This window comes from Anomaloglossus baeobatrachus, unplaced genomic scaffold (genome assembly GCF_048569485.1).
Source record: "Anomaloglossus baeobatrachus isolate aAnoBae1 unplaced genomic scaffold, aAnoBae1.hap1 Scaffold_445, whole genome shotgun sequence".
Lineage (NCBI taxonomy): Eukaryota > Metazoa > Chordata > Amphibia > Anura > Aromobatidae > Anomaloglossus > Anomaloglossus baeobatrachus.
Window position 1 is genome coordinate 86,138 of NW_027443787.1, and position 25,743 is coordinate 111,880.

The 25,743-nt window shown below is 43.6% G+C and overlaps 1 protein-coding gene across 1 annotated transcript in view; it reads right to left on the reverse strand.

The window, feature by feature from the left end:
• LOC142279934 (chordin-like protein 2) overlaps positions 1–25,743 on the reverse strand; it is a 131,156-nt gene that overhangs the window by 78,611 nt on the left and 26,802 nt on the right. Inside the window, exon 2 of the mRNA XM_075332718.1 lies at positions 677–789. Coding sequence (XP_075188833.1) covers positions 677–789 — 113 coding nt within the window. The remainder of the gene's footprint in view (positions 1–676; positions 790–25,743) is intronic.

Genomic DNA, 25,743 nt, shown 5'->3' on the forward strand with positions numbered 1-25,743 from the left:
CGTTGTCTATCTACCAGTTAGTCGGTAACATCACATTTTCATGGTTATCAGCTACTGGTTGGTGGCTTCTATCTACTGGTTGGTTGGTAATGTCATGTTTTGGTGGATATCAGCTATTGGCTGGTGGTTGTAGCATATCGGCTTTTGAACGGGGGTTGGATGGTACCAGGTGTTGGTGGGTGGTTTCTAGCCATGGATTATCTCTTACCGGCCACTTTTTGGGGGATATCATCTGTTGCATGGGAATATTGGATTGATGGGTATCTGATTGGCACCAGCTAGTGGTTGCTGATCATTAGCTGTTGGATGGGGGCTTTGGATGGAGGGGTATTAGATATAGGCTGGTGATTTCTGACCATGGAATGGTTCCCATGTATTAGTCGGTGATTTTGCAGCCGTGGTTTCGCTGTAATTGGCCGGTGACCAGGTTTTCACCAGTGACTCTCTCGTGAGCATCTGTTGGCATCTTCTAGTTTGGGGTTTACAGTTACAAGTTACTGAGTGATGATTTTAACTGTCTAGTGAAGAGTTTCCGCAGCAGCTGATCCTGTCATCCCAAAATGAGCGAAGAGCATGAACTGCGGACGGCACATGGCATCTCCCATGGTTAATGTACAGGGGGCTTTATCTGGTACTATCCCAGCCCCCTCCTCTGCTGCCCCCCGGACAGACCTACCTCCGAGCACGTGCAGCGGATGCAGTATACCACCCCGTGAGGCTCCAGGTACGGGTGCCAGCTCTCCCCGGGGCTGTACTTCTTACCATGAAATAAACAGAACATATCTGGACCTAAAAAAAAAAAAAACAAAAAAAAAATCTTTTATTCACTCTATACAGGTACTACAACTCCCAACATAACCCGACCGTCGCTCACGACCAGAATTTAAATTTATATTTCTAGAGCTCTTATTGACAAGAATTTCTCACTAGATGTCAGTAACAACCCATTCAATCCACACAGGAAAGAAATCAAACCATAGATGTCCATAAATTATGTGATGTGCAATATGGAGAAATGACACTGAGAAAAAGTATTGGACACATGAAGAAATAGGTGCAAAAAGCGCTGAAAAGTCCTGACACCCGCTGAGATCTATCAGTAATTAGAAAACCTGCCTCTTAATATCAGTTGGTTCAACTAATGGCCGATAAAAAGATGTCTCATTACCAAGGAGCCACACAAGAAACATCTCATGATGGGTAAAACTAGTGAGCTGTCTCAATACCTTCACAATCTTATTTTTGCCAAATAGACCGATGGCATTGGTTACAGAAGATATTGTAATCTATTGAAGGTGCCACGGAGCTCTGTTAGGGCCATAATCTAGAAGTGGAAAGAACATACTTTCACCATAAACCGGCCACAAGCAGGCGCTCCCCATAAGATTTCAGACAGAGGAGTGAAAAGAATTATCAAGAGAGTTGTCCAAGAGCCAATGACCACCTGTGGAGAGCTACAGAAAGACCTGGAATCAGCAGGGACAAGGAATTCGGTAAGTAATGTGCTCCCTCTCCATGGCCTGTATGCACTCTCCTGTATGCACGCTCCGGTATGCACGCTCCTGTATGCCCGCCCCTGTATGCCCGCTCCTGTATGCACGCCCCTGTATGCATGCCCCTGTATGCACGCCCCTGTATGCCGGCTCCTTTATGTCTGCTCCTGTATGCATGCCCCTGTATGCACGCCCCTGTATGCACGCCCCTGTATGCACGCCCCTGTATGCCCGCCTCTGTATGCACGCCCCTGTATGCACGCCCCTGTATGCACGCCCCTGTATGCCCGCTCCTGTATGCACGCTCCTGTATGCACGCCCCTGTATGCACGCCCCTGTATGCACGCCCCTGTATGCACGCCCCTGTATGCCCGCTCCTTTATGCCCGCTCCTGTATGCACGCCCCTGTATGCACGCCCCTGTATGCCCGCTCCTGTATGCACGCTCCTGTATGCATGCTCCTGTATGCACGCTCACCACACAAGACTCCATTGGTAAACAAAAAGCAGGTTCAAGAGCATTTAAAGTTTACTGAACAACATTAAAACAACTCTATAAAATACTGGAGAATAAACAGAGGTCAGATGAGACCAAAACTGAACTCTTTGGAGGCCATAATACACCATGTTTGGAGGCCAAAATGTAAATCACCCCCAAAACACCAAAAGTGAAGTATGGAGGTGGGACCATTATAGTGTGGGGCCTTTTTACAGTATATGGCACTAGCAAACTTCATATAATAGAAGGAAGGATGAATGGACAAATGTACAGAGACATTCCTGATAAAAATCTGCTGCCATCTACCAAGAGGATGAAGATGAAATGAGACAGGACATTTCAGCCGATGATCCCAAACACACAGCCAAAAAGAGAAAATAAATTTGCTAGAATGGCCGAGCCGATCACCGGAGCTGAATCCTAGAGAAAATGTCTGGAAGGAACTAAAGCTCAAAGGTTATAGAAGGAGCCAGGACCTGGAGGATGCGAGGAGTGTGTGTGGAAGAATGGCTAAAATCCACCTGAGCAATGCAGGCGACTAGTGTCTCCATACAGGATGTGAGGAGTGTGTGCGGAAGAATGGGCCAAAATCCACCTGAGCAATGCAGGTGACTAGTGTCTCCATACAGGATGTGAGGAGTGTGTGCGGAAGAATGGGCCAAAATCCACCTGAGCAATGCAGGTGACTAGTGTCTCCATACAGGATGTGAGGAGTGTGTGCAGAAGAATGGGACAAAATCCACCAGAGCAATGCAGGTGACTAGTGTCTCCATACAGGATGTGAGGAGTGTGTGCGGAAGAATGGGCCAAAATCCACCTGAGCAATGCAGGTGACTAGTGTCTCCATACAGGATGTGAGGAGTGTGTGTGGAAGAATGGGCCAAAATCCACCTGAGCAATGCAGGTGACTAGTGTCTCCATACAGGATGTGAGGAGTGTGTGCGGAAGAATGGGCCAATATCCACCTGAGCAATGCAGGCGACTAGTGTCTCCATACAGGATGTGAGGAGTGTGTGCGGAAGAATGGGCCAATATCCACCTGAGCAATGCAGGCGACTAGTGTCTCCATACAGGATGTGAGGAGTGTGTGCGGAAGAATGGGCCAAAATCCACCTGAGCAATGCAGGTGACTAGTGTCTCCATACAGGATGTGAGGAGTGTGTGCGGAAGAATGGGCCAAAATCCACCTGAGCAATGCAGGTGACTAGTGTCTCCATACAGGATGTGAGGAGTGTGTGCGGAGGAATGGACCAAAATCCACCTGAGCAATGCAGGTGACTAGTGTCTCCATACAGGATGTGAGGAGTGTGTGTGGAATAATGGGCCAAAATCCACCTGAGCAATGCAGGTGACTAGTGTCTCCATACAGGATGTGATGAGTGTGTGTGGAAGAATGGGCCAAAATCCACCTGAGCAATGCAGGTGACTAGTGTCTCCATACAGGATGTGAGGAGTGTGTGCAGAAGAATGGGCCAAAATCCACCTGAGCAATGCAGGCGACTAGTGTCTCCATACAGGATGTGAGGAGTGTGTGTGTGGAATAATGGGCCAAAATCCACCTGAGCAATGCAGGTGACTAGTGTCTCCATACAGGATGTGAGGCGTGTGTGTGGAAGAATGGGCCAAAATCCACCTGAGCAATGCAGGTGACTAGTGTCTCCATACAGGATGTGAGGCGTGTGTGTGGAAGAATGGGCCAAAATCCACCTGAGCAATGCAGGTGACTAGTGTCTCCATACAGGATGTGAGGGGTGTGTGCGGAAGAATAGACCAAAATCCACCTGAGCAATGCAGGTGACTAGTGTCTCCATACAGGATGTGAGGAGTGTGTGCGGAAGAATGGGCCAAAATCCACCTGAGCAATGCAGGTGACTACTGTCTCCATACAGGATGTGAGGAATGTGTGCGGAAGAATGGGACAAAATCCACCTGAGCAATGCAGGTGACTAGTGTCTCCATACAGGATGTGAGGGGTGTGTGCGGCAGAATGGCCCAAAATCCACCTGAGCAATGCAGGCGACTAGTGTCTCCATACAGGATGTGAGGAGTGTGTGCGGAAGAATGGGCCAAAATCCACCTGAGCAATGCAGGTGACTAGTGTCTCCATACAGGATGTGAGGAGTGTGTGCGGAAGAATGGGCCAAAATCAACCTGAGCAATGCAGGCGACTAGTGTCTCCATACAGGATGTGAGGAGTGTGTGCGGAAGAATGGGCCAAAATCCACCTAAGCAATGCAGGCGACTAGTGCTTCCATACAAGATGTGAGGAGTGTGTGCGGAAGAATGGACCAAAATCCACCTGAGCAATGCAGGCGACTAGTGTCTCCATACAGGGTGTGAGGAGTGTGTGTGCGGAAGAATGGGCCAAAATCCACCTGAGCAATGCAGGCGACTAGTGTCTCCATACAGGATGTGAGGAGTGTGTGCGGCAGAATGGGCCAAAATCCACCTGAGCAATGCAGGCGACTAGTGTCTCCATACAGGATGTGAGGAGTGTGTGTGGAAGAATGGGCCAAAATCCACCTGAGCAATGCAGGTGACTAGTGTCTCCATACAGGATGTGAGGAGTGTGTGCGGAAGAATGGGACAAAATCCACCTGAGCAATGCAGGTGACTAGTGTCTCCATACAGGATGTGAGGAGTGTGTGCGGCAGAATGGGCCAAAATCCACCTGAGCAATGCAGGGGACTAGTGTCTCCATACAGGATGTGAGGAGTGTGTGTGGAAGAATGGGCCAAAACCCACCTGAGCAATGCAGGCGACTAGTGTCTCCATACAGGATGGGAGGAGTGTGTGTGGAAGAATGGGCCAAAATCCACCTGAGCAATGCAGGCGACTAGTGTCTCCATACAGGATGTGAGGAGTGTGTGTGTAAGAATGGGCCAAAATCCACCTGAGCAATGCAGGCGACTAGTGTCTCCATACAGGATGTGAGGAGTGTGTGCGGAAGAATGGGCCAAAATCCACCTGAGCAATGCAGGGACTAGTGTCTCCATGCAGGATGTGAGGAGTGTGTGGAAGAATGGGCCAAAATCCACCTGAGCAATGCAGGGACTAGTGTCTCCATACAGGATGTGAGGAGTGTGTGCGGAAGAATGGGCCAAAATCCACCTGAGCAATGCAGGTGACTAGTGTCTCCATACAGGATGTGAGGAGTGTGTGCGGAAGAATGGGCCAAAATCCACCTGAGCAATGCAGGTGACTAGTGTCTCCATACAGGATGTGAGGAGTGTGTGCGGAAGAATGGGCCAAAATCCACCTAAGCAATGCAGGCGACTAGTGCTTCCATACAAGATGTGAGGAGTGTGTGCGGAAGAATGGACCAAAATCCACCTGAGCAATGCAGGCGACTAGTGTCTCCATACAGGGTGTGAGGAGTGTGTGTGCGGAAGAATGGGCCAAAATCCACCTGAGCAATGCAGGCGACTAGTGTCTCCATACAGGATGTGAGGAGTGTGTGCGGCAGAATGGGCCAAAATCCACCTGAGCAATGCAGGTGACTAGTGTCTCCATACAGGATGTGAGGAGTGTGTGCGGCAGAATGGGCCAAAATCCACCTGAGCAATGCAGGGGACTAGTGTCTCCATACAGGATGTGAGGAGTGTGTGTGGAAGAATGGGCCAAAACCCACCTGAGCAATGCAGGCGACTAGTGTCTCCATACAGGATGGGAGGAGTGTGTGTGGAAGAATGGGCCAAAATCCACCTGAGCAATGCAGGCGACTAGTGTCTCCATACAGGATGTGAGGAGTGTGTGTGGAAGAATGGGCCAAAATCCACCTGAGCAATGCAGGGACTAGTGTCTCCATACAGGATGTGAGGAGTGTGTGCGGAAGAATGGGCCAAACTCCACCTGAGCAATGCAGGCGACTAGTGTCTCCATACAGGATGTGAGGAGTGTGTGCGGAAGAATGGGCCAAAATCCACCTGAGCAATGCAGGGACTAGTGTCTCCATGCAGGATGTGAGGAGTGTGTGGAAGAATGGGCCAAAATCCACCTGAGCAATGCAGGGACTAGTGTCTCCATACAGGATGTGAGGAGTGTGTGCGGAAGAATGGGCCAAAATCCACCTGAGCAATGCAGGCGACTAGTGTCTCCATACAGGATGTGAGGAGTGTGTGTGGAAGAATGGGCCAAAATCCACCTGAGCAATGCAGGCGACTAGTGTCTCCATACAGGATGTGAGGAGTGTGTGTGGAAGAATGGGCCAAAATCCACCTGAGCAATGCAGGGACTAGTGTCTCCATACAGGATATGTTTGGAAGTCTCATCACCAACAAAGGAGAATGTACCAAGTATTAAATATATTTCATTAATGTGTTCAATACTTTTTCCTTGTGTCCTTTCTCCTTATTACGCAATTCATGGACATCCCTGGTTTGGTTTCTTTGCCTGTGTGTATTGGATGGGTTGTTACCGACATCTGGTGAGAAATTCATGTCAATAGCACCTTTAGGAATACATTTACTTAGAAAATTGGTGATGTGTTCAATACTTATTACACTGTATTCATAGAACACTACAACTCCCAGCATGCCCTGACTAGTGGAGGTTATTCCGTGGAGAGTTACTGATGTCACCACAAGTGGAGGAATTACGTGGCACACAATGGAGTGGACGCTATGCCGTGGCCCTATGCCGGGAGCCGGGAGATCGGGGTGTATCATGGACGCCACTCGTATAGATTCCTGTCCCAGCAATGGATCCCGGCCCGCGATTAAAGATGGCGGCACATAGAGGGTGGAGGCTTTGTCCGCTGCAGTTTCCACCGTCCCGAATCTTCTTTATCCTCATAGGACATCGTCCACGTCTGATCGCCACAACACGGAAAACTCCCAAACAAAAAAATACCCCAAAAATAACCAGACTCCTGTAATCCACCATGATCCACGGGGCCTCATCGCCGTCATAATCCACAAATTGAAAAAAATTAATCCAAAAGAAAAAGCAGAATTATAATCCACAGAGCTGTAATCCACAGGAGAAGGTGAGAATCCAAAGAGAGGATAAAGGCTTGTAATCCAATGGGAGGAATACGGCCACGCCATGAAATAGCGCCACATCCGTGGAGGAATCGAGTCCATCAGCTGCAGAGAAAAACGAGGGACAACCGCGAGGAAAAACGGAGCGAAGATCTGCAGAGAAAGAGGAGACGGAGCGACGTCCACTCAACAGCCAGGACGAGCGCCGCACGGACACCCGGGTGACGTATCCACGGAGGAGCTGCCCTGCAGCTATTATCAGGTTATATGTGTTATCATATATTATCATCGCGTATCTGACGCTGAAGGATTTGTCTCTTTAATATATCATGTTGTATGAGGTTAAGTATAATACTGCTCCTATATAAAAGAAAATAACTGCTATAATACTGCCCCAATATACAAGAATATAACTACTATAATACTGCCCCTAGGTACAAGAATATAACTACTATAATACTGCCCCTATGTAGAGGAATATAACTACTATAATACTGCCCCTAGGTACAAGAATATAACTACTATAATACTGCCCCTATGTACAAGAATATAACTACTATAATACTGCCCCCTATGTACAAGAATATAACTACTATAATACTGCTCCTATGTACAAGAATATAACTACTATAATACTGCTCCTATGTACAAGAATATAACTACTATAATACTGCCCCTATGTACAAGAATATAACTACTATAATACTGCTCCTATGTACAAGAATATAACTACTATAATACTGTTCCTATGTACAAGAATATAACTACTATAATACTGCTCCTATGTACAAGAATATAACTACTATAATACTGCTCCTATGTACAAGAATATAACTACTATAATACTGCCCCTATGTACAAGAATATAACTACTATAATACTGCCCCCTATGTACAAGAATATAACTACTATAATACTGTTCCTATGTACAAGAATATAACTACTATAATACTGTCCCTATGTACAAGAATATAACTACTATAATACTACCCCCTATGTACAAGAATATAACTACTATAATACTGCCCCCTATGTACAAGAATATAACTGCTATAATACTGCTCCTATATACAAGAATATAACTACTATAATACTGCTCCTATGTACAAGAATATAACTGCTATAATACTGCCCCTATATACAAGAATATAACTGCTATAATACTGCTCCTATATACAAGAATATAACTGCTATAATACTGCCCCAATATACAAGAATATAACTACTATAATACTACCCCCTATGTACAAGAATATAACTACTATTATACTGCCCCCTATGTACAAGAATATAACTACTATAATACTGTCCCTATGTACAAGAATATAACTACTATAATACTGCCCCTATGTACAAGAATATAACTACTATAATACTGCCCCCTATGTACAAGAATATAACTACTATAATACTGTCCCTATGTACAAGAATATAACTACTATAATACTGTCCCCTATGTACAAGAATATAACTACTATAATACTGCCCCCCTATGTACAAGAATATAACTACTATAATACTGTCCCTATGTACAAGAATATAACTACTATAATACTGCCCCCTATGTACAAGAATATAACTACTATAATACTGTCCCTATGTAAAGGAATATAACTACTATAATACTGTCCCCTATGTACAAGAATATAACTACTATAATACTGCCCCTATGTACAAGAATATAACTACTATAATACTGTCCCCTATGTACAAGAATATAACTATTATAATACTGCCCCTATATACAAGAATATAACTACTATAATACTGTCCCCTATGTACAAGAATATAACTAATATAATACTGCTCCTATGTACAAGAATATAACTACTATAATACTGCTCCTATATAAAAGAATATAACTACTATAATACTGTTCCTATGTACAAGAATATAACTACTATAATATTGCCCCTATATACAAGAATATAACTACTATAATACTGCCCCTATATACAAGAATATAACTGCTATAATACTGGCCCTATGTACAAGAATATAACTACTACAATACTGCCCCTATGTACAAGAATATAACTACTATAATACTGCCCCTATATACAAGAATATAACTACTATAATACTGCCTCCTATGTACAAGAATATAACTACTATAATACTGCTCCTATGTACAAGAATATAACTACTATAATTAAGGAATAACGTTTGGAACTCCATTCTATGTCTGAACTGGGTGCAAAAAACCTAAAAAACATCACTATGGGGAGATAAGGTATGCACACCATTCCCCTTCCATAGTCACTGGTGTGCATACCTTATCTCCCCATATAACTACTATAATACTGCCCCCTATATACAAGAATATAACTACTATAATACTGCTCCTATGTACAAGAATATAACTACTATAATATTGCCCCTATATACAAGAATATAACTACTATAATACTGCTCCTATGTCCAAGAATATAACTACTATAATACTGCCCCTATGTACAAGAATATAACTACTATAATACTGCACCCTATATACAAGAATATAACTACTATAATACTGCTCCCTATGTACAAGAATATAAATACTATAATACTGCTCCCTATGTACAAGAATATAAATACTATAATACTGCCCCCTATGTAAAAGAATATAACTACTATAATACTGCTCCTATGTACAAGAATATAACTACTATAATACTGCCCCTATGTACAAGAATATAACTACTATAATACTGCCCCCTATATACAAGACTATAACTACTATAATACTGCACCCTATATACAAGAATATAACTACTATAATACTGCTCCCTATATACAAGAATATAACTACTATAATACTGCTCCCTATGTACAAGAATATAAATACTATAATACTGCCCCCTATGTACAAGAATATAACTACTATAATACTGCTCCTATGTACAAGAATATAACTACTATAATACTGCCCCTATGTACAAGAATATAACTACTATAATACTGCCCCCTATATACAAGACTATAACTACTATAATACTGCACCCTATATACAAGAATATAACTACTATAATACTGCTCCCTATGTACAAGAATATAAATACTATAATACTGCCCCCTATGTACAAGAATATAACTACTATAATACTGCTCCTATGTACAAGAATATAACTACTATAATACTGCCCCTATGTACAAGAATATAACTACTATAATACTGCCCCCTATGTACAAGAATATAACTACTATAATACTGCACCCTATATACAAGAATATAACTACTATAATACTGCTCCCTATGTACAAGAATATAAATACTATAATACTGCCCCCTATGTACAAGAATATAACTACTATAATATTGCTCCTATGTACAAGAATATAACTACTATAATACTGCTCCCTATATACAAGAATATAACTACTATAATACTGCCCCCTATGTACAAGAATATAACTACTATAATACTGCCCCTATGTACAAGAATATAACTACTATAATACTGCCCCTATGTACAAGAATATAACTACTATAATACTGCTCCCTATATACAAGAATATAACTACTATAATACTGCCCCTATGTACAAGAATATAACTACTATAATACTGCTCCTATGTACAAGAATATAACTACTATAATACTGGCCCTATGTACAAGAATATAACTACTATAATACTGTCCCTATGTACAAGAATATAACTACTATAATACTGCTCCTATGTACGAGAATATAACTACTATAATACTGCCTCCTATATACAAGAATATAACTACTATAATACTGCCCCTATATACAAGAATATAACTACTATAATACTGGCTCTATGTACAAGAATATAACTACTATAATACTGCCCCCTATGTACAAGAATATAACTACTATAATACTGGCCCTATGTACAAGAATATAACTACTATAATACTGTCCCTATGTACAAGAATATAACTACTATAATACTGCTCCTATGTACAAGAATATAACTACTATAATACTGCCCCCTATGTACAAGAATATAACTACTATAATACTGCCCTCTATGTACAAGAATATAACTACTATAATACTGCCCCCTATGTACAAGAATATAACTACTATAATACTGCCCCCTATGTACAAGAATATAACTACTATAATACTGCCCCTATGTACTAGAATATAACTACTATAATACTGCCCCCTATATACAAGACTATAACTACTATAATACTGCACCCTATATACAAGAATATAACTACTATAATACTGCTCCCTATGTACAAGAATATAAATACTATAATACTGCCCCCTATGTACAAGAATATAACTACTATAATACTGCCCCCTATGTACAAGAATATAACTACTATAATACTGCTCCTATGTACAAGAATATAACTACTATAATACTGGCCCTATGTACAAGAATATAACTACTATAATACTGTCCCTATGTACAAGAATATAACTACTATAATACTGCTCCTATGTACGAGAATATAACTACTATAATACTGCCTCCTATATACAAGAATATAACTACTATAATACTGCCCCTATATACAAGAATATAACTACTATAATACTGGCTCTATGTACAAGAATATAACTACTATAATACTGCCCCCTATGTACAAGAATATAACTACTATAATACTGGCCCTATGTACAAGAATATAACTACTATAATACTGTCCCTATGTACAAGAATATAACTACTATAATACTGCTCCTATGTACAAGAATATAACTACTATAATACTGCCCCCTATGTACAAGAATATAACTACTATAATACTGCCCTCTATGTACAAGAATATAACTACTATAATACTGCCCCCTATGTACAAGAATATAACTACTATAATACTGCCCTCTATGTGCAAGAATATAACTACTATAATACTGCTCCCTATATACAAGAATATAACTACTATAATACTGCCTCCTATGTACAAGAATATAACTACTATAATACTGCCCTCTATGTACAAGAATATAACTACTATAATACTGCCCCCTATGTACAAGAATATAACTACTATAATACTGCCCCTATGTACTAGAATATAACTACTATAATACTGCCCCCTATATACAAGACTATAACTACTATAATACTGCACCCTATATACAAGAATATAACTACTATAATACTGCTCCCTATGTACAAGAATATAAATACTATAATACTGCCCCCTATGTACAAGAATATAACTACTATAATACTGCCCCCTATGTACAAGAATATAACTACTATAATACTGCCCCCTATATACAAGACTATAACTACTATAATACTGTACCCTATATACAAGAATATAACTACTATAATACTGCTTCCTATATACAAGAATATAACTACTATAATACTGCTCCCTATGTACAAGAATATAAATACTATAATACTGCCCCCTATGTACAAAAATATAACTACTATAATACTGCTCCTATGTACAAGAATATAACTACTATAATACTGCCCCTATGTACAAGAATATAACTACTATAATACTGCCCCCTATATACAAGACTATAACTACTATAATACTGCACCCTATATACAAGAATATAACTACTATAATACTGCTCCCTATATACAAGAATATAACTACTATAATACTGCTCCCTATGTACAAGAATATAAATACTATAATACTGCCCCCTATGTACAAGAATATAACTACTATAATACTGCTCCTATGTACAAGAATATAACTACTATAATACTGCCCCATGTACAAGAATATAACTACTATAATACTGCCCCCTATATACAAGACTATAACTACTATAATACTGCACCCTATATACAAGAATATAACTACTATAATACTGCTCCCTATGTACAAGAATATAAATACTATAATACTGCTCCTATGTACAAGAATATAACTACTATAATACTGCCCCTATGTACAAGAATATAACTACTATAATACTGCCCCCTATATACAAGACTATAACTACTATAATACTGCCCCCTATGTACAAGAATATAACTACTATAATACTGCTCCTATGTACAAGAATATAACTACTATAATACTGCCCCTATGTACAAGAATATAACTACTATAATACTGCCCCCTATGTACAAGAATATAACTACTATAATACTGCACCCTATATACAAGAATATAACTACTATAATACTGCTCCCTATGTACAAGAATATAAATACTATAATACTGCCCCCTATGTACAAGAATATAACTACTATAATACTGCTCCTATGTACAAGAATATAACTACTATAATACTGCTCCCTATATACAAGAATATAACTACTATAATACTGCCTCTATGTACAAGAATATAACTACTATAATACTGCCCCCTATGTACAAGAATATAACTACTATAATACTGCTCCTATGTACAAGAATATAACTACTATAATACTGCCCCTATGTACAAGAATATAACTACTATAATACTGCCCCCTATGTACAAGAATATAACTACTATAATACTGTCCCCTATATACAAGAATATAACTACTATAATACTGCTCCTATGTCCAAGAATATAACTACTATAATACTGCCCCTATGTACAAGAATATAACTACTATAATACTGCACCCTATATACAAGAATATAACTACTATAATACTGCTCCCTATGTACAAGAATATAAATACTATAATACTGCCCCCTATGTACAAGAATATAACTACTATAATACTGCTCCTATGTACAAGAATATAACTACTATAATACTGCCCCTATGTACAAGAATATAACTACTATAATACTGCCCCCTATGTACAAGAATATAACTACTATAATACTGCACCCTATATACAAGAATATAACTACTATAATACTGCTCCCTATGTACAAGAATATAAATACTATAATACTGCCCCCTATGTACAAGAATATAACTACTATAATATTGCTCCTATGTACAAGAATATAACTACTATAATACTGCTCCCTATATACAAGAATATAACTACTATAATACTGCCCCCTATGTACAAGAATATAACTACTATAATACTGCCCCTATGTACAAGAATATAACTACTATAATACTGCCCCTATGTACAAGAATATAACTACTATAATACTGCTCCCTATATACAAGAATATAACTACTATAATACTGCCCCTATGTACAAGAATATAACTACTATAATACTGCTCCTATGTACAAGAATATAACTACTATAATACTGGCCCTATGTACAAGAATATAACTACTATAATACTGTCCCTATGTACAAGAATATAACTACTATAATACTGCTCCTATGTACGAGAATATAACTACTATAATACTGCCTCCTATATACAAGAATATAACTACTATAATACTGCCCCTATATACAAGAATATAACTACTATAATACTGGCTCTATGTACAAGAATATAACTACTATAATACTGCCCCCTATGTACAAGAATATAACTACTATAATACTGCTCTCTATGTACAAGAATATAACTACTATAATACTGCCCCCTATGTACAAGAATATAACTACTATAATACTGGCCCTATGTACAAGAATATAACTACTATAATACTGTCCCTATGTACAAGAATATAACTACTATAATACTGCTCCTATGTACAAGAATATAACTACTATAATACTGCCCCCTATGTACAAGAATATAACTACTATAATACTGCCCTCTATGTACAAGAATATAACTACTATAATACTGCCCCCTATGTACAAGAATATAACTACTATAATACTGCCCTCTATGTGCAAGAATATAACTACTATAATACTGCTCCCTATATACAAGAATATAACTACTATAATACTGCCTCCTATGTACAAGAATATAACTACTATAATACTGCCCTCTATGTACAAGAATATAACTACTATAATACTGCCCCCTATGTACAAGAATATAACTACTATAATACTGCCCCTATGTACTAGAATATAACTACTATAATACTGCCCCCTATATACAAGACTATAACTACTATAATACTGCCTCTATATACAAGAATATAACTACTATAATACTGCCCCCTATGTACAGGAATATAACTACTATAATACTGTTCCTATATACAGGAATATAACTACTATAATACTGCCCCTATATACAAGAATATAACTACTATAATACTGCCCCCTATGTACAGGAATATAACTACTATAATACTGCTCCTATATACAGGAATATAACTACTATAATACTGTTCCTATGTACAAGAATATAACTACTATAATACTGCCCCCTATGTACAAGAATATAACTACTATAATACTGCCCCCTATGTACAAGAATATAACTACTATAATACTGCCCCTATATACAAGAATATAACTACTATAATACTGCCCCCTATGTACAGGAATATAACTACTATAATACTGCTCCTATATACGGGAATATAACTACTATAATACTGCCCCTATATACAAGAATATAACTACTATAATACTGCCCCCTATGTACAAGAATATAACTACTATAATACTGTTCCTATGTACAAGAATATAACTACTATAATACTGCCCCTATGTACAAGAATATAACTACTATAATACTGCCTCTATATACAAGAATATAACTACTATAATACTGCCCCCTATGTACAGGAATATAACTACTATAATACTGTTCCTATATACAGGAATATAACTACTATAATACTGCCCCTATATACAAGAATATAACTACTATAATACTGCCCCCTATGTACAGGAATATAACTACTATAATACTGCTCCTATATACAGGAATATAACTACTATAATACTGCTCCTATATACAGGAATATAACTACTATAATACTGGCCCTATATACAAGAATATAACTACTATAATACTGCCCCTATATACAAGAATATAACTACTATAATACTGCTCCCTATATACAAGAATATAACTACTATAATACTGCCCCTATATACAAGAATATAACTACTATAATACTGCCCCTATATACAAGAATATAACTACTATAATACTGCTCCTATGTACAAGAATATAACTACTATAATACTGCCCCTATATACAAGAATATAACTACTATAATACTGCCCCCTATGTACAGGAATATAACTACTATAATACTGCTCCTATATACGGGAATATAACTACTATAATACTGCCCCTATATACAAGAATATAACTACTATAATACTGCCCCCTATGTACAAGAATATAACTACTATAATACTGTTCCTATGTACAAGAATATAACTACTATAATACTGCCCCTATGTACAAGAATATAACTACTATAATACTGCCTCTATATACAAGAATATAACTACTATAATACTGCCCCCTATGTACAGGAATATAACTACTATAATACTGTTCCTATATACAGGAATATAACTACTATAATACTGCCCCTATATACAAGAATATAACTACTATAATACTGCCCCCTATGTACAGGAATATAACTACTATAATACTGCTCCTATATACAGGAATATAACTACTATAATACTGCTCCTATATACAGGAATATAACTACTATAATACTGGCCCTATATACAAGAATATAACTACTATAATACTGCCCCTATATACAAGAATATAACTACTATAATACTGCTCCCTATATACAAGAATATAACTACTATAATACTGCCCCTATATACAAGAATATAACTACTATAATACTGCCCCTATATACAAGAATATAACTACTATAATACTGCCCCTATATACAAGAATATAACTACTATAATACTGCCCCTATATACAAGAATATAACTACTATAATACTGCCCCTATATACAAGAATATAACTACTATAATACTGGCCCTATGTACAAGAATATAACTACTATAATACTGCCCCTATATACAAGAATATAACTACTATAATACTGCCCCTATATACAAGAATATAACTACTATAATACTGCCCCCTATGTACAGGAATATAACTAGAGAGCCGGCAGTGATACTGTCAGTGTGGATTTTTGGATGGGCCACAGTGCTGAAATACTCTGTGCTGCTCTTCTGTGACCTCACATGATAACGTCTGCCCCTGTCCGTACAGCATCACATGGGTGGGCCGGTTACTTCCCTCACGAGATTAGTAATATGGTGAAGGACCCTATCAATCTTTTGTAGCGCCCCGGAAGCCATCAGGGTGCTACAAGGTTCTGCATCCCCACCAGGATGCGGGGCCTACCCCCTAGGGCTCCGGGAGACCAGTGCTGGTAACACCAAAAACCCAGGTAATCCCAGTTTCCCCAACAATCCCCCGTACAATGGTACTTAGCTAGGGTCGGACCAATGGATGGCCGCCTAGAGGTGGAGCCAGACCAGTCCACCAATTGCCCAGGAGGGAGGGGCGGACTGCGGAGGGGAGTCAGAGTCAGTGTTCAGAGTAGAGGAGGAGTGACGGTGGACGGGAAGCGATGTCCTGACTCGGGTTAACGGTGACCTGGTACCCAGGAGAGGTGGTTGCCGGTGGAGTACTCCCGGAACTATGCACCGACGGGGTACAGGACCCTAGGACAGGAAAGAGCTCCACGCCGACCTGTTAACATCTGCACAGAAAAGGGGACCATTAAGGATCTCTCTGACCCTAACGAATCCGAAGACTCAGTAGCAAAGGGAGATACGGGGACAGGACCAGAGACTCTAAAACAAACCACAGACCGGGGACCCCCAGTGTTCTGTACCACAGGGACCCACTTACCAGAGACTGGTGCAGGGGAGGAAGGTACCAGAGAACCAGACTGGCACTGGGACGAAGGGGACCTGGAGGTGAATCCAGCCGACCTCGGGCCACCAGTTACCACCAGAAAGTGAGTACACCAGTTGCACTGAACCCTTGTGTGGACTCCTTCTTCCGACGCCCATCACATCACCCATCCTCTGGGGCCCGGTCCTGCTTGAGGAGGGTCTACCATCCAGGCTGCCATTAACACCAGCCCCAGTAGTGGCATTATGCAGCGGCGGCTCCATATCTATAGCCGCAACACCGCAAGTGGCGTCACGTGTGAACACTAACCTAATCCCCTGCACATACACCCCATTACAAAAGGGCCCAGAGCACGGAAACGGGCAACGGCCACCACCGTGACACTCCCAAGAGAGACACTGCCCGGGACAGAGCACCCCATAATGCTAGGCAACACACTTTCACCTCCTACGAGTTTCGATAACTTCTCTCCTGAAACACTCTGTGCTGCTGGGAAAACCCTGCCCCCTCCTCTGTGACTCTCAATCTGTAACCTTTCTTTAAACTCAGACCATCATAACCCCGCGTCCTGATCGTGCAGATGATATTAATGACCGCACCACACAAAGTAGAGCAATGTCATCAATAGCAAAATATATTCAGAAGCGACAGGAGCAATTCTAATTGCAGAGATCACAGCAGCCGCGATATGAGCTGCGGAAGTATCAGCCTCTGGTGTGGAGCGCCCATCGGTACTCCTATAATCCAGCGCAGCCCGAGGAGCCGCAGCATGTGCCTACCATCAGCCAGTATTTATATAGCACCATGGACAGCGCAGTCTGCAGACACTGAGCGCCCCATACACAGTCACAGTCTGCAGACACTGAGCGCCCCATACACAGTCACAGTCTGCAGACACTGAGCGCCCCATACACAGTCACAGTCTGCAGACACTGAGCGCCCCATACACAGTCACAGTCTGCAGACACTGAGCGCCCCATACACAGTCACAGTCTGCAGACACTGAGCGCCCCATACACAGTCACAGTCTGCAGACACTGAGCGCCCCATACACAGTCACAGTCTGCAGACACTGAGCGCCCCATACACAGTCACAGTCTGCAGACACTGAGCGCACCATACACAGTCACAGTCTGCAGACACTGAGCGCCCCATACACAGTCACAGTCTGCAGACACTGAGCGCCCCATACACAGTCACAGTCTGCAGACACTGAGCGCCCCATACACAGTCACAGTCTGCAGACACTGAGCGCCCCATACACAGTCACAGTCTGCAGACACTGAGCGCACCATACACAGTCACAGTCTGCAGACACTGAGCGCCCCATACACAGTCACAGTCTGCAGACACTGAGCGCCCCATACACAGTCACAGTCTGCAGACACTGAGCGCCCCAGCACACAGTCACAGTCTGCAGACACTGAGCGCCCAATACACAGTCACAGTCTGCTGACACTGAGCGCCCCATACACAGTCACAGTCTGCAGACACTGAGCGCCCCATACACAGTCACAGTCTGCAGACACTGAGCGCCCAATACACAGTCACAGTCTGCAGACACTGAGCGCCCCATACACAGTCACAGTCTGCAGACACTGAGCGCCCCATACACAGTCACAGTCTGTAGACACTGAGCGCCCCATACACAGTTACAGTCTGCAGACACTGAGCGCCCCATACACAGTCACAGTCTGCAGACACTGAGCGCCCCAGCACACAGTCACAGTCTGCAGACACTGAGCGCCCCATACACAGTCACAGTCTGCAGACACTGAGCGCCCCAGCACACAGTCACAGTCTGCAGACACTGAGCGCCCAATACACAGTCACAGTCTGCAGACACTGAGCGCCCAATACACAGTCACAGTCTGCAGACACTGAGCGCCCCATACACAGTCACAGTCTGCAGACACTGAGCGCCCCATACACAGTCACAGTCTGCAGACACTGAGCGCCCTATACACAGTCACAGTCTGCAGACACTGAGCGCCCCATACACAGTCACAGTCTGCAGACACTGAGCGCCCCATACACAGTCACAGTCTGCAGACACTGAGCGCCCCATACACAGTCACAGTCTGCAGACACTGAGCGCCCCATACACAGTCACAGTCTGCAGACACTGAGCGCCCCAGCACACAGTCACAGTCTGCAGACACTGAGCGCCCAATACACAGTCACAGTCTGCAGACACTGAGCGCCCCATACACAGTCACAGTCTGCAGACACTGAGCGCCCCATACACAGTCACAGTCTGCAGACACTGAGCGCCCCAGCACACAGTCACAGTCTGCAGACACTGAGCGCCCCATACACAGTCACAGTCTGCAGACACTGAGCGCCCCATACACAGTCACAGTCTGCAGACACTGAGCGCCCCAGCACACAGTCACAGTCTGCAGACACTGAGCGCCCCATACACAGTCACAGTCTGCAGACACTGAGCGACCCATACACAGTCACAGTCTGCAGACACTGAGCGCCCCATACACAGTCACAGTCTGCAGACACTGAGCGCCCCAGCACACAGTCACAGTCTGCAGACACTGAGCGCCCAATACACAGTCACAGTCTGCAGACACTGAACGCCCCATACACAGTCACAGTCTGCAGACACTGAGCGCCCCATACACAGTCACAGTCTGCAGACACTGAGCGCCCCATACACAGTCACAGTCTGCAGACACTGAGCGCCCCATACACAGTCACAGTCTGCAGACACTGAGCGCCCCATACACAGTCACAGTCTGCAGACACTGAGCGCCCCATACACAGTCACAGTCTGCAGACACTGAGCGCCCCATACACAGTCACAGTCTGCAGACACTGAGCGCCCCAGCACACAGTCACAGTCTGCAGACACTGAGCGCCCAATACACAGTCACAGTCTGCAGACACTGAGCGCCCCATACACAGTCACAGTCTGCAGACACTGAGCGCCCCATACACAGTCACAGTCTGCAGACACTGAGCGCCCCAGCACACAGTCACAGTCTGCAGACACTGAGCGCCCCATACACAGTCACAGTCTGCAGACACTGAGCGCCCCATACACAGTCACAGTCTGCAGACACTGAGCGCCCCATACACAGTCACAGTCTGCAGACACTGAGCGACCCATACACAGTCACAGTCTGCAGACACTGAGCGCCCCATACACAGTCACAGTCTGCAGACACTGAGCGCCCCAGCACACAGTCACAGTCTGCAGACACTGAGCGCCCAATACACAGTCACAGTCTGCAGACACTGAACGCCCCATACACAGTCACAGTCTGCAGACACTGAGCGCCCCATACACAGTCACAGTCTGCAGACACTGAGCGCCCCATACACAGTCACAGTCTGCAGACACTGAGCGCCCCATACACAGTCACAGTCTGCAGACACTGAGCGCCCCATACACAGTCACAGTCTGCAGACACTGAGCGCCCCATACACAGTCACAGTCTGCAGACACTGAGCGCCCCATACACAGTCACAGTCTGCAGACACTGAGCGCCCCATACACAGTCACAGTCTGCAGACACTGAGCGCCCCATACACAGTCACAGTCTGCAGACACTGAGCGCCCCATACACAGTCACAGTCTGCAGACACTGAGCGCCCCATACACAGTCACAGTCTGCAGACACTGGGTGTCCCGAGGCTACAAACCATGAGACACCAGGGACAGAGGCTACAAACCATGATACACCAGGGACCGAGGCTACAAACCATGAGACACCAAGGACCGAGGCTACAAACCATGAGACACCAGGGACCGAGGCTACAAACCATGAGACACCAGGGACCGAGGCTACAAACCATGAGACACCAGGGACCGAGGCTACAAACCATGAGACACCAGGGACAGAGGCTACAAACCATGAGACACCAGGGACCGAGGCTACAAACCATGATATACCAGGGACAGAGGCTACAAACCATGATACACCAGGGACCGAGGCTACAAACCATGAGACACCAAGGACCGAAGCTACAAACCATGAGACACCAGGGACCGAGGCTACAAACCATGAGACACCAGGGACCGAGGCTACAAACCATGAGACACCAGGGACCGAGGCTACAAACCATGAGACACCAGGGACAGAGGCTACAAACCATGAGACACCAGGGACCGAGGCTACAAACCATGATACACCAGGGACCGAAGCTACAAACCATGAGACATCAGGAACCGAGGCTACAAACCATGAGACATCAGGAACCGAGGCTACAAACCATGAGACACCAGGGACAGAGGCTACAAACCATGAGACACCAGGGACAGAGGCTACAAACCATGAGACACCAGGGACAGAGGCTACAAACCATGAGACACCAGGGACAGAGGCTACAAACCATGAGACACCAGGGACAGAGGCTACAAACCATGATATACCAGGGACAGAGGCTACAAACCATGAGACATCAGGAACCGAGGCTACAAACCATGAGACACCAGGGACCGAGGCTACAAACCATGAGACACCAGGGACAGAGGCTACAAACCATGAGACACCATGGACAGAGGCTACAAACCATGAGACACCAGGGACCGAGGCTACAAACCATGAGACACCAGGGACAGAGGCTACAAACCATGAGACACCAGGGACAGAGGCTACAAACCATGATATACCAGGGACAGAGGCTACAAACCATGAGACATCAGGAACCGAGGCTACAAACCATGAGACACCAGGGACAGAGGCTACAAACCATGAGACACCAGGGACAGAGGCTACAAACCATGAGACACCATGGACCGAGGCTACAAACCATGAGACACCAGGGACAGAGGCTGCAAACCATGAAACACCAGGGACCGAGGCTACAAACCATGAAACTCCAGGGACCGAAGCTACAAACCATGAGACACCAGGGACCGAGGCTACAAACCATGAGACACCAGGGACCGAGGCTACAAACCATGAGACATCAGGAACCGAGGCTACAAACCATTATTGTGAGCACTCCATTGGGAGATTATTGTGAGCACTCTATTGGGAGACTATGGTGAGCACTCTTTTGGGGACTATTATGAGCACTCTATTGGGGGACTATTATGAGCACTCTATTGGGGACTATTATGAGCACTCTATTGGGGACTATTATGAGCACTCTATTGGGGACTATTATGAGCACTCTATTGGGGGACTATTATGAGCACTCTATTGGGGGACTTCTGTGAGCACTCTATTGGGGACTATTATGAGCACTCTTTTGGGGACTATTATGAGCACTCTATTGGGGACTATTATGAGCACTCTATTGGGGACTATTATGAGCACTCTATTGGGGACTATTATGAGCACTCTATTGGGGGACTATTATGAGCACTCTATTGGGGACTATTATGAGCACTCTATTGGGGACTATTATGAGCACTCTATTGGGGACTATTATGAGCACTCTATTGGGGACTATTATGAGCACTCTATTGGGGGACTATTATGAGCACTCTATTGGGGGACTATTGTGGGCACTCCATTGGGAGACTTCTGTGAGCACTCAGTGAACTCTTCCTTGGGTTACTGTGTAACAATCGCTGTGTAGCTGGTATCACATTTATGCAGTGACTCATTAGACGAGGACTAAAGCCATGAGATCATTTCCACGTAATCCGAGCTGCTAAAGTTTGTGACCCCCTTATAAAAAAATTGTTTAAAAGAACAGAGAGTCCTCAGTGGTTGATACCTTTTAATGGCTAACTGAAAAGATGGTAATAATTGCAAGCTTTCGAGACTACTCAGGTCTCTTCATCAGGCATGGTATAACACAAAATCTTGACCCCCTTATGTCTCTTTTTACTCTCGGAGGTGAATGAGCTGCAGGAAACTAAACTATCAACCACAAGGGAAAAGGAGATGACACATCCATAGTGACTGGAGGCGACCACACAAGAACCCCCCATAAGAAACTGAACACGGACCCCAAATGTGGCAGGAAATCCCAAGTGCTGGCCTCGGGAGAGACCCTGCTCCTGACGTGTTCCTGGCAGAAGATCACTAATTACTGGTGATAAGATGGCGCCCGTCCTCCAGGCCGGAGCCACCACAAGGAGACCTCATCAGTGAGAGGTGCAGGGGGGGAATGGAAAACTACCCAAATTATGACCACGTCATGTCCTTATCATCAGAGGATGGGGGTCACGTCATGTCCTTATCATCAGAGGATGGGGGTCACGTCATGTCCTTATCATCAGAGGATGGGGGTCACATCGTGTCATTATCATCAGAGGATGGGGGTCACGTCATGTCCATATCATCAGAGGATGGGGGTCACATCGTGTCCATATCATCAGAGGATGGGGGTCACATCGTGTCCATGTCATCAGAGGATGGGGGTCACATCGTGTCCATGTCATCAGAGGATGGGGGTCACATCGTGTCATTATCATCAGAGGATGGGGGTCACATCGTGTCATTATCATCAGAGGATGGGGGTCACATCGTGTCCATGTCATCAGAGGATGGGGGTCACATCGTGTCATTATCATCAGAGGATGGGGGTCACATCGTGTCATTATCATCAGAGGATGGGGGTCACGTCGTGTCATCATCAGAGGATGGGGGTCCAGTTGTGTCATTATCAGAGGATGGGGGTCACATCGTGTCATTATCATCAGAGGATGGGGGTCACATCGTGTCCATATCATCAGAGGATGGGGGTCACATCGTGTCCATATCATCAGAGGATGGGGGTCACGTCGTGTCATTATCATCAGAGGATGGGGGTCACGTCGTGTCATCATCAGAGGATGGGGGTCCAGTTGTGTCATTATCAGAGGATGGGGGTCACATCATGTCATTATCATCAGAGGATGGGGGTCACATCGTGTCATTATCATCAGAGGATGGGGGTCACATCGTGTCCATATCATCAGAGGATGGGGGTCACATCGTGTCCATATCATCAGAGGATGGGGGTCACATCGTGTCCATATCATCAGAGGATGGGGGTCACATCGTGTCCATATCATCAGAGGATGGGGGTCACGTCGTGTGATCAGAGCATGGGGGTCACGTCGTGTCATCATCAGAGGATGGGGGTCCAGTTGTGTCATTATCAGAGGATGGGGGTCAAGTTGATACACGGCCACTGATTGGCTGCAGCCGACATGTTACACTACAGGTGAGTACGGACTGCTATTATTTTACTTAAGGTCCTGAATTGATGACGCCTGATCTGGTCAGCAGTGGACGACCCCTTTAAGAGATTAGCTATTGTGTGCCCAGCTCAGGTCTGGCTACAGAGGATCCGTGTCCTCAGTCACTGACAGCCGGCAGAGGTATTAAACATGGGGAGGACATGAAAGTCTGGTCTATAGACGCGTAACATTCTTAATACGACCCCTTCAATGTATAGAGATGTAAAAAGTGAAAGACGCTCTATGCCACAGGGAAACGTCCGCTGTAACGTAAGGCCGGACCCCAAATTGTGACCCCGAAGTCCCCGACCGTCAATGTGACAGTAGGGATCAGCCTGTAGTACCCCGGAGGAGTCCGGACCGGTCACATCCTGCAGATCTCATGTCATATAATAAGTGACTGCATCGTAATAACACAGATAAACGGTGGGTAAGAGCGCCCCCTGCTGGCCGACACACAGAGCGACATCATACACGCAGCCCCGAGAGGAACAGGAAAAGCGAAGAGACATTCTGCAGGATCCATCAACAGCAAAAAGGCGTCAATACATAACAGACAGAAAGGGTTAATTAACAATAAAAGTACAGAGTGATCCAGAATACAGAGGAGATCAGCGGTGACATCACTGAGAACAGCGCCTATCCATCACCAGAGATCAGCAGTGACATCACTGAGAACACCTCCTATCCATCACCAGAGATCAGCGGTGACATCACTGAGAACAGCGCCTATCCATCACCAGAGATCAGCAGTGACATCACTGAGAACAGCGCCTATCCATCACCAGAGATCAGCGGTGACATCACTGAGAACACCTCCTATCCATCACCAGAGATCAGCAGTGACATCACTGAGAACACCTCCTATCCATCACCAGAGATCAGCAGTGACATCACTGAGAACACCTCCTATCCATCACCAGAGATCAGCAGTGACATCACTGAGAACACCGCCTATCCATCACCAGAGATCAGCGGTGACATCACTGAGAACACCTCCTATCCATCACCAGAGATCAGCAGTGACATCACTGAGAACA